This window comes from Varroa destructor, unplaced genomic scaffold (assembly GCF_002443255.2).
Source record: "Varroa destructor unplaced genomic scaffold, Vdes_3.0 BEIS01000001.1, whole genome shotgun sequence".
Classification (NCBI taxonomy): Eukaryota; Metazoa; Arthropoda; class Arachnida; order Mesostigmata; family Varroidae; genus Varroa; species Varroa destructor.
In genome coordinates, this window is record NW_019211454.1 from 38316855 (window position 1) to 38329169 (window position 12315).

Below are 12315 nucleotides of genomic sequence, written 5' to 3' on the forward strand. Positions count from 1 at the left end.
GGTTAGATCCTCTGCGTACGGAACGGAGCTACCGCTTCGCGCCACGCTTGTTTGGGAGTAGTGACCCCTTTTATGTTACCTTCTGTGTATCTCTGTGTTTGTATATGTTTATATTGTAGGAAATTTTGGAAATGTATATCTGTTGAAACCATGCGTTTTTTAGTCGCTCTGCCTGTTAATATCTCTGCGTCTCATCTGTAATGTGGTCTGTACAGTTACCAGCGCTCGCTCGCAATTCCTCAAAGGCCTCTGGGATTTAAGGTAACTGCAAACGCTCCCGGACGAGCAGCATGCGGGCAACTACTGCCATCTATAAACCCTTGCTGGCGTGGGTACGAGCGGTATTAGGAGCTGTCCGGTAAAACAGTGGTCCAAATTAAATTGCGAAGAAGGTAAAGAGATCTTTATCAAGAGAGGGCATGGCCAACGAAAGAAAACTGAAAGACGGCAGATATTTTGCGCGTCTTGCACTCCTTCGTTGGTGCTTTTCTAATCGTTATCGTTCGAGATCTATGGTAGGTGTACATGGACGGGTAAATTTGCTGTTCCAGTCGATATGGTGTGAGATTTCTGTTTTCGATGACTCAGAATGAGTCATATATATATGAATCATAGTCGGAACTAGAGAAGCAACTCCTTAAATATCTGTATGTGAGTCGCTGACGGCGGGCGCTAAGCTTTTGTGTTAACTCTATATACTTTTATTTTCAACATCGTTGGCTATTTCTACTGTGTAGAGAATTCCTAGAAATCACCTCGTTGGTATAGCATTAAGAACTGCTCCCCTCATCATAAATCCTAACCGAGGTGGATTTTATTTAACCTATTTGGATTTCCTTCAGCAAACAATGGAAAGGCATAACAAACGATATCTCATAATAATGATTTGTCAGTGCTGAAAATTGAACCATCAGTAGTTGCTTCCTTATGCTTTCCATGGCGACGCACCCAGCGAGATGCGCATTGGACACCTAGGCCGCGCCTTATCATCGTAACAGTTGAGAAGAATATTCTGACATCCCACATTATAAGGCGCGTTCGATAAGAGATGCTAAGCTTAGATGAGGCGCATTTACCTATTTTTTGTGCGACCCTTTGAAGGACGACCTGTAGAATTGTACTGGTGGGACATAGTCCCAACACGTAGTCCGTTTATGGATTCTCCATTTAGCTTTGAATCAGCGCAATTTGCTGTTAGCCTTTGCTACGCTGCGTGTCTCTAGAGATCCGGACGTGAAACTTTGGCCCGCGCTGGCTTGCTTCAGAAAATCGGAACCGCCATTAAACACTGACACGGCCATACGTGCTCTCGCGCAAACCTAGTATTTTGCATTTAAGCCCTGTGCATATCTTCTGTCCTGTCGTATCATACGTTTCTCAACATTGAAGTGATTCGGTTCCAATGCCCTTCTAAATTTTACCTTTTGCGGGTTAAGTAAAACGCGCGCATTCAAATTATATTCTACACAAATGATCTATTATAGACTCTTATATCTATTGTATAGTTCTATGTATATATATATATATCATCTAGTTCTATTATATAGTTCAAGGACGAACCGTCTCCGCTGACGTCTTGGCCATATTGCAAGTAAGCGCTAGTTACCTCCATTCATTAACTTGCTATAGCGGGTTTTCAAGCAATGATATCAGATGAAGTAAATTGCAAGATCTGATCCTGATATTACGGCTATGGCCATGAGCTAATTTTGTAATACCCGCTAGTAAATTAGATGTGTTCAGGTAAAAAGCAGATGCTATATTCTAGTCCATTGGGCCACAACAGAGTGTCAGGTAGGGAAGATGTCGAATGAAATAGATCTTGCCTAACGCTTCAACTTTTCCTAATAAGAGCCTGCATTTTGCGCACTACCATACCATCGAGTAGTTAAATACATTTATACCAAACCGATACATTTGATGACTCAAGGCTCTATATAATTTTACATACATTAAAAAATTAGGTTTTTTAAACAGAAGTAGCACAATTGTCACGGGAAATCTTTTTTATATAGCGTTTCAATCACACTGAGGCAAGGACGTATTGTATCCCGTAACTACAATACACAATCGTACTGAAATTACAAACAAACTGTTATTCAGAACCTGTTCACCAAGTGGATCTTCCTAGTCCTCAAAACCTGCTGACGTTCGAAAAAACATGCAGCTGATTCGCTCTATAGAACCAGCCTTAAGAGTATGTGTCTCGGTGACTGTCGGTAGACAATGAAATAACCAACACAGATGTTTACTCTAGAGGAAAACTACTGCTAAAAGCCGGTCACGCGGGTTCGTCAAGGTTAGGTAGAACCAATCAGTTTGTGTTGACACTTTAAAAAGTTTAGACAGAACTAAGATGTAAGCTGCACCATTGGCTGCTAGTCCTAAATGGACATAGCTAACGAGACGCTGAAGATATAAACAAGGTCCCGTATATTTTTGCGGAGAAAAGGAGGCTCTCGGTAGATTTTAAATGTAGTTACACTGCCTCAAACACGCTCTGTAAATGTTCGAATATGCCATAGTTGCGAGCCGGCACATCTATTACCTAAGTACATCTAACTCACTTAATTCGATGGTGAAGTACGTGTATACTTTGACGATTTGCGAGGCACTATTTGTTCGGCCCAGTTCTCGAGACTGAGTATTCGAGAAGCTCGGTTAATGTGTGTCTGTGTGTTTACGTATCTACCTCTGGCAACAAGAGTAAACATTCAAGGCCAACTTCGCCATGAAGATTTTTAGGTGATTTTAGATGCAGTAATAGTGGGATGATCATGTATGAAGACACTACACTAATGATGACTCTTGCGTGCGATAGTATATTTGTGAAAAACTCTACAAAGAAGAAAATAGAGAATTTTGCTGTAACCACATTGACATACATATATGCTTTTACCTGAAGCTTCTAACACGAATAGAGGATTAATTTCGAAAAATTACGCACCGCTTCTCAACGGCTACAGTAAATCCGGTACTTAGTTAGTTGTTATTTCAATATACTTTAGTAATATATCACTATCAAGTCCTTTTTTCACTAATATCAATTCATTCTCTAAATAGACTAGTCTTTATGTTCACTTGATATTCTGCCGACAAAAACGCTATTTTTGTACTGCTTTGTGATACGTACATAAACCGGACACCGAGACGAGCGCTGAATCTACATTACGTGGGCGGAAAGTTTAGAACATCTATGAGGGTCGAGCATAGTCCTAGTCCTTGAAAGAACCTTTGCATGTGCTAGACTCGGATATGGAAGGATCTGGGCAGGATTCAATTCTGATGCAAGTTGGGGCAGAAAAAAACAACGGACGTTATACGAATGTGTGCTTGTGGTTCGCTGTGAATTTCACTCAGTGATAGTAATGGCGGTGTCAGCTCCGTAAAATAGACCAATGTCACTAATGAACACCATATTTCGGACTGCTCCGAATGAAACTGAACGAAAAATAGCGCAGAAACGCACATAGTTGATCTCTGAAACTACTCAGCCTGATGTTAGACACATCTTAGGTATTGTCTAGCCATCCACTAGTGGTTTGGTGCCTTTCTCCTAGAGGTCTGTGCATACTGAAGTTGCGTGCTTCGTCTATGAGGCTGAAGCTCGTAATGACGCGAGAAAATTCATACTTAATCATCAATGCCTGCGAGGCGCGATCGATGCATAGCTGAATTGCGGCAGAAGTCTATTACCAAATTATCGGTACATTGATGAGCAAAAGCTCCGTCCCAGTTGGCATACCTGACACGTAACGTACGTAATTTAGATTTAGCTCTCACGTATTACGTGACATCAGATATGTGCATTTCTATCAAATGGCCAACTGGATGATCACTAAACAATAGAATGCTTGTCTGAATAATGCATATGAACATTTAATGTTGCGAATGCCTTCGCTTGCTAGTGAAGAAAGTATATGGCTTATGGCGACCAAATTCACGTTGTGAGTCCTACAGTTTAACCCGTCTTATGACCTTTTAAACAACTTCTTACTTATCTTTTTATATATATATGTATAACAATACAGTAGTGCTTTAGCATATACGACTATATATATATACATATATATATATAGACGACTGGCAAATCGTATCTGACGTTGTGATGTCTACTACACATTTTTTTCGTGAACGTTTTCTGCTTATACCAACGCTGCCGAATTCTTTTAACAAACGTATTCTTATGGAAGTGACTTTTAGTTATCCGTACCTTTCCTTACAAAGTCCATGCATGGGTAACGAATAAATTTACTAATGAAAGCTTTTTCTTATTTCTAATTCCCTAATTTTTCGAAGAGAAATTATCAACAACAAATGTTAGTTTTTTTGCCAGAACCTGTTAATTCGAGTCTCTCCGTTTCATCGGAAAGAGGCCGCTCTATTATTTGCTATGGAAAATGACCTAAAGCGTCATCAAAATCAATTATGTATCATTGTTGTTAAGGTTATGTATTAAAAGGCAAAACAGATACTGAAAGAAGACGATCTTCATTTATTTCTTGTTAGTCCAGACTTCCCGGATAAACACAATAACAATAATACTGGCAACACGAGGTGCCAGAGCACAGCTGTGCGTCGAAGGTCCTTAGTTCACAATGACTCGCTGCTGTCCGGGCACCTGAGGCGACTACGGAGAGATAAGATGGGTGATACATCGGTAAAAAGCCATACAACGCAGCCCACATGTTGCGTTGACGAGGACAAATCTGTTTCGTTTGGACAGAATCCGAGCGGAACTGTCCAACTGCGACAAGGGAGGAAATATGGGAAGGCGTCTCCATAGGTCCAATGCTAGAAAACGAAAAACCTTCTACCTTAATGTGGTTGTCTCCCTGACGTCAAAGCATCACTCTTTCGCAGTCGTAGTGACTGGTGGACACATCTTTCTAAGCAGTTGATTGATGATGGCGCCTGCATCGGCCAACGTGCAAATAAGTGCTTAGTTTCAATATAACGCAAAATAACGAACCGGAAGCTTCAACAATCGACCGTTTCGTCGATAAAACATTTATGTAGCTCCGTTGAAGTGTCTGCCTCGGTATCATTCAATATACTACCTCCGTCGGTGGTCAATGTTGTACTTCGCTTGAAAATCATCGAAAAGAAGCTTGCGTTTGTATTGCAAGTACGTTCACCCCATCTAATGATCTTTGTTTTCTTTGGAAGTTATTTACACTTACGTTGTGCATATTGTTATTATGTATATGATGGCCGCCTAAACTTCTTTTAGCTTCAAATTTTAAATTAGACTTGATATTGAATTCCAAGGTTCAAGATCAATTATTATTAAAGCAATATGCAACGAAAAAAACTGCGTAACAGCCTATGTAAGCCATACCCAATACATCACGCAGGAAAAAAGGAATACTCATATGTCTGCGCGTTTGTTGATTGAAGAAGTTAGATGCAGATGAACGATAGCTCTCGTGCCGCTTTGGAAGTTCTGATCGCAGTTCCAAAGCGCGGACGGTGGCATCCAAAGTTGGATGTGCGTTATCAAAACGCCCCAGACTTGTCACATGAGTCGTTCAATAACAGATTCACAATGAGGAACGAAATGTGTCTTACGAAGGAATACATAACGAAATCATGTGCTCGTTGAATTAAATTGGATATTGCGTTAAATTGATTACAATTAAGTTCTTCCTTTCACATTGTCAACTGGTCCATAGACATTGAGCCCCTTACAAGACCTCCCGGACAATAATAAAGATCTTTAGTGCTAAAAACGATCTTCACTTTTCGAAGCGACTTTTTACTATGAATTGCTATAAAAAGCAATCAGATATACTATTCGTTAAACACAAGCTCGAAATGAAGAGAAATTAAAGATACACTAAGTCATACACCTAACAATAAAACTTGCAAAACTTGTCTCCTCACAAGGCAGGGTTGGATTGACAAAGATTCCTCAGACGCATTACTACTACTACTACTACTACTACTACTACTACTACTACTACTACTACTACTACTACATAATCTAGCTAGCGAAAACTTACCACAGGCTCATCTTTCATCAACAGAAAACTTTACCTCCCAGGATGCATATATCCCACATAGCATAAGTTGCAAAAAGTTGTCGGAACTTGTTATTATGCAAAGAGTTTGAGAAAGAATCCGTGCGACAATGTCCGCAACAGTTATTAAAGAGACCCTCAAATACAGTATTTTGCCAATAAAATCGTTGCAAGACCGAAGTTATATGAATAGCATCGGGGTTGAAGCTACCTTGCCGATCAATTTTATCACAGCTGCTAAGTGTTGAATCAAGCAAATAGTCTAGTGTGCGTTCAGAACCAATGCCGCTGAAATGCTTCTGTATCGACTCAAAACGTACCTACGGAGCACCATGGAACACACTACGAGAAGCAGATCTATACGTGAAGTTTCGAAATAAGGAGGACTCGTCGTCTAGCGGATAGTCCTTTCGCAGCTCTGGATCGCGGGACTTGTGGTACGTTCTATGGCATTTAAGGCTACAACAAACCAGTTATGCCTAACGAGAGTGTATCTACCTGCGTGTATCAATTGGGCGATCACAAATGCCTACAACGGTATATAAAGAAGGGAATATAATACAAAAATATTATAAGGTTAAATTTTCTTGCTGCAAAGCGGAACACTAGAGCGACACGAGTATTTCGTTTGTTTACTCTTTGATCGCAATATGATGTGCAGCGTACAGCCTTTTTTTCTTTCTATTAAAGGCCCAAATTTTGATATTTGGTGGCTATATACTCTACATTGAAATACATTTATTGTGCATTAAGCTGCGCTTAGTATATGGGGAATTCTTAGTCAAGTCTTTGTTTCTGGTACAGGCCTGGTATAGTATCACGGAAGTGACATTTGTATAACCTATTGAGCTTGGGGACTATGGGTACCGTACGTAAGCGCTCAGAACTATATAGGACCGAACGCGAACGCTCGGCTAACATATGACCTATTGTTCATTGGTTTTCGTTTCCCGTTTTTATGAGAATTAGGCGCAGGTTTTTACCGTGCGCGTTGTTTCTTATGCCATAATTGGTTCTTCCATATAGCGCATCCCTAAACAAAAGGACACGCTATTCATAAACTTTAATACACGGGCAGAAAACACATGTAGTCTTTCGATAGGGATATTTTTATCGAGTCGACTGTTTATTGTCGCCCACTACATGACATTGCCGTTACGATAGATTTTTATCTTTTTAAAATTATAGCTGCCTATGATTTAAAAACACTCAGAAAAACTCTTGGCCCTTTGTGCGTGGAGACATCAGCTTCCGGACGCAGGCATTTGCTCTTGGAAAATCCATCCAAAGAGGAGGGAAAAGATCTTGCTGCATTTGGTCAATTTTTTATTGCCATATCAATAGCTGCCATGGTAACAATGTTTAAACCCACAGTGAATCACTGCTGCTATAGCAGCTCCGTTGAGGCATGTGTCTACATCAGTGTTCTACGACGTTGCGAAGACACGGTTTGAAGAAATTCGCCGTAACAGCGTCTTATTGTTAACAGTGGTTCTATAGTCACATGCTAGTCGCCGTTGTAAATCGTAAGTGAAACAAATAATACGTACGGATTGAGGGTAAGTTCCAAAACGGCTCGAGGAAATGAAACTTGCGGGAACCAAGTTAGCATTATTAAAAGAAGGCACATAGCTGAATAGGCTAGACTAACTTGATTTTCTCTCATTTTCCCTACGCTCGTAATAATTGTAACGTTGTGTGGACGCTGAAAATTGTCTCGTATATTGCGGACCGTACGGACGAATGATGATGATGGTTCTGAAACAGGTATTTGATAAGATCCTGCAGTTATAGCAGGATGACAGAGTTATAACAGTCACGAATGCGGGTCCGTCGGCTGGAGGGATTTGTATCTGCACGACCGGTAAAGATGCATAATTAAAATATGAAATAACATCGTATGTTAAGCCTGATCGTAGTATTTTCCAAAGTTATGTCCTGGAATAATAGCGAATGTGACCATCACTATATTAGGCGATCCGATAAAACTACTGCAGACTTATTTACGGCTATTCCACTGAAAGGCGAGTGATATGACATTCTCAAAATTCGAGCGATCTTTTACCTTGGATCGGCCGAAGATCTCACAAATCACCTCATGTCCATGAATGTTTGTTTAATGTGTTAATTTTATCTGTACGTTTCTTTAATATGATGCACCCAAATTAGCTTAAATTCAGGGTCATGCAATTGGTCTCACGCTGTTGAGGTATTGTAGCCAGAGAGCTTCACTTCAGACAGAACACTACGGTGAGGCTATAGCCGAGCATTGTAAACGTTTGGCAATAGCGCACTAAAAACGGCGTTTCCGGAACCAAGAATCGGGTTTCTTTTTTTTGACCCAGTGATTCTGCGAAGAACGGCGACTCTACTGTGGCATTAGGCGCCAAATGACATTATGTATCACTCTGCCGGCCCTCGTACCTAGCGTACTACCTATAATACTAACAGAGACGAAAACGTTTCTACATATTAAGTGGTTAACAATAGATGTTTGGCAAGTGATCTAACATCAACGATATTGTATGGTTTCTACCCAGAAGTCGATATATGTACTCGTTGACTAAGCTGCTATACACAGCTAACCGAAGGCGCTTTTGTGTCTTTAAATTGTGTACCTGGAACTAGGTTATACTATGCCACTCAGGAAAGGAGACGATAAAGCAACTCCTGCTCTAACAAATGCCAGATAGACGTCCGTTCGTGCTAATAAAAATAGGACCGCTTCAGCCACACGTATTAGAGTCATTTCCTTTGAAAAAATCTGGTAGTTTGCGTGGAATCTCATTTTCAGGTCCGCATTGACCTTCAACTAGAATAATGCTCGTGTATAAGTTTAGATCGCCCCTCTGTGGCCCTGAAAAGCACGAGCACGTGGTGACATAAAAGATACCCATGGTCTTATTGGATCGAAACAATAGATAACCATCTCGACAAATCTGGCTCTATACATTATCAGTATCCTTTCACTGCTAGCAGGACGAAAAGTTCTGCCCAAGCGAAAACGCTGAAGAAGATTTATTCAACTGAATAAGTTAACCGTATAAAGCTACGTAAAAGTACGAAACTAAGACAACTGAATATGCTAAAGGATAAATCAGGATTTTCCAATGAACAGGCTTTTCATACTCACTCGCTGTCGTATATGAACTTTTTTCACGACCTATCACAATATATTGTAACTGTAGTCACTGTGCAAAGAATAGGCTAAATGTGTAGCTCTATATAGCATACAGTACCTTCTTTTCTGTAATTACTAATGTATTCATGCCCAGATGCCCATTTTGTATAGCCCTGTATTATTTACATATTTCTTCTTGTCTACTGATTCAGACTCACCGCGTGCAGTGGTATTGTGACACGGGGCGGCTGACGTAAGTTCTAATGATTTGTTTTTTTTTTTTTTTGATTAACTGAAGAATAAACTACCGCCACCTTTACGAACGTGTCACAGCCGAAGGCGGGCGCAACCGCAGCCGTGGTCGTCAGCGAGGCTATTCTTAACAAAAAGACGAGAATGAGCTTTAGACTATGAGTAGCCGTAAAGGAAAGATGAGTTCGTATTAGAGGGTCGAAGCGCCAAGCACGAACTACCGGAGAATGTCCAAGGTAGGAAACTAGGGACGGGTGGTTAGCAGTCAGGGAAGAACAGACATCTAACTGGCAATTTTCTCTATGCGCCGGTCTTGTCGTTAGGTCGGCCGATCGCTGGGTCAGGGACAATTACCATTAACTTGCTGTTTCGTTATCACGCTGAAACGAGTTGCTTGTTCTTCAAAGGCGAACTAGGTCGGCCAGCCAAGCGGATCGAGCCGCACCTTTACTCTGAACGAAAGGTGCGGTAGTGGCGACAGAGGAGCCAGCAGTCGTTCCTTAACTCTTTCGGATAACGCAGTCGGCCTGATGCCCGGAGGCCCAGCCAACGCACCAAGAGGCAGACGCCGGATGCAGAGCTGAAAATATGTCGGAAGGGAGGTAAGGGTGCGCGTGTAAAAAAGTAACTTCTTCTTTGACAATCGCGACAGTGAGTACAGCTTCGTAGGTTGCAGTAAACGGATATTTTCCATTGTTCCCCAGAGAAGTAGGTAAAGGGGAAACAGCAATAGCGGGGCAAGAGAACCTGGAACTCCACAATCGCTAGACCGAAAACAGCCAGGGCTATTCTAGTGGGAATTCCCATCCCCTAACCACATACTATGCACGTAAGTCGAGGAGAGCAAAGTAGAGAACCTGAGCTGGCTGTTGGAGACGAGCGGAGACAGCGAGAAAAAGGAGACGAAATGATTCTTGTCTGTAAAATGCAGCAAGAATGGAGTGATGAATGTCGCGACGGCATGGACGGGGAGAAACTGTGATGTGGGATTGTTGTTGGCTTTTACCGCCGTATGAATTCGCTACGTATCTAGGTAAGGCCGAGGCAGAAGTGGAGTGGCCCAAATCGCTAAACTTTATCTTCCCTCTTCCAGAAGGAAGAAAAAGGATGAATAGGAACTCTGCGGCTGATTTAAGCAAGAAGCTAGAATTTGGCTAACCCTGTTGCTGTCAGATGGGGTCGGATGAAGCGACTGCTGCTGTGCTGGTCTCCTTCCGAGCAAAGGAACTCATTTTCAGTGCGGCTTAAATCACCTACAGTTCAAAAGCAGATGGCGGCGTCCAAACCAGTCAAATCAGAGAAAGTGTATACATTCAACTATAAAAATATACAGAGACACACATAGAGATACCTCTAAACGTTGGCTTTTAAAACTAGCGGAAATCATTTGTCTTGGGATGATGCCAGGCACTTTTCGTGTTTGACACGTATATACAGCGTGTTTTTCGTCGTGAGGACTCAGCTCAAGTAAATATATTCCTATTTGACTACTAGCTTCAGTGATCGCATCTATTACTAAGTTTGCGTCAAATATGGCATTGGCTTACTTCATTAGTTGTTAGGCCTTCCCATCGCTTACACCGTTCAGAGTTTTCATAAAGCTTATTTTAATCGGCTTAAGCATTTTTAGGATGCTATCCGCTTATATAGATAGGCCATCTTCACAGATTACTACTACATTTCATTTTCAAACAAACTGGTTCATTCATATCACAATGGCGAACGGCAGCCTCTCCAGCTCATGATCTCGAAAAGTTCTGCGTTGCTTGGATAAATGCAAAACACATTGGAAATTTTGGCTACGATACGAGGACCCGTATCGTGCTGACGAATTTGTCCTTAAAAACTGAGAATAACACTTGCTATAATGAAGCTCTACAGTCGCTCTGTTTACTAAGAGATAACTATTGTATGTAGATTTTGTCTTTTAGGATTATTTTTCTCAGTTACCTTTGCCTGTATGTGCTATTAAACTAATGCGTGTTTATGCAATCGTTCACAAAATATCTCGAGTGTGATGATCGTACTGCAGCCACTGAAGACCAATCGTTCAGAGAAAAACCATGCCAACGACAAAAAAAAATCGTTCGTTGTACATAACCTCAGAGCTTGACATAATCTGAATATTCGAAAGCCATTAGGCCGAAAGAATTACTGCTTATGTTTTTCTTTAACGAATCATTGATACACACTCGTAATTCTATTCAAACGTTTATACCGAAACGATATATAGGCGCAAAATATAAAACGATAATATCAACCTTTTAAAGCTAAACTGATGTAATAAAGGCGCTGCTATTTTTATGACTATTAAATCTTTCCAAATTACAGTGACATTTGCCGCACCTATGAATATTTACATATAAGTCAAATGCAGTATGTAGCGCTTTCAATCATAACATAAAGAAGCATCGTCTTAAGAGCAGATTCTTACAAGTTCGATCATCCGGCTTCCGTCTCCGACGTGAGTCACTTACCATTGTCTAACTTCTTTCTCGGTGACTGCAACGAGACAAAAGAAAAAGTTAAAATACCGTTAGCGAGAGGTTCAGCTTTTTAAATCTCGAGATAAGTGTTTAGCCAGGCTTAAGAAGCTCTCTACTTAATGTTAGCACTTGTAATACTCTGTCGTGACGTAAGTTAATTTTGCAGGACGTAATTTTCTTTCTAGCATACTTGTTTTGTTTTCTCCGGTAGTACCTCGGGCAGTTTCAATATTTGTTGCTGAGCACAACAAGGACTCAATAAAGACAAATTATTCTTTCGATTCAGTTAGGGCTCCAAGATTAGATTAGACAAAAACACTACATTAGTAGAAATTTTCGATCGAGACGAGGAACTCAGTGGGAAATAATCTTTTCTGATAGTACACCTGTCGACTTTGCTGATCCTATAGGATGTACGAAAGTCCACACCTAC

The 12315-nt window shown here is 40.9% G+C and overlaps 1 protein-coding gene across 5 annotated transcripts in view; it reads right to left on the reverse strand.

Annotated features, from left to right (window-relative positions):
• Positions 1 to 12315, reverse strand: part of LOC111245216 (frequenin-1-like) — a 148982-nt gene that overhangs the window by 40669 nt on the left and 95998 nt on the right. For all 5 annotated transcript variants that reach the window (XM_086981718.1, XM_086981724.1, XM_086981711.1 and 2 more), the window contains one exon: positions 11874 to 11898. In XM_086981718.1, the coding sequence (XP_086837844.1) occupies positions 11874 to 11898 (25 nt within the window). The remainder of the gene's footprint in view (positions 1 to 11873; positions 11899 to 12315) is intronic.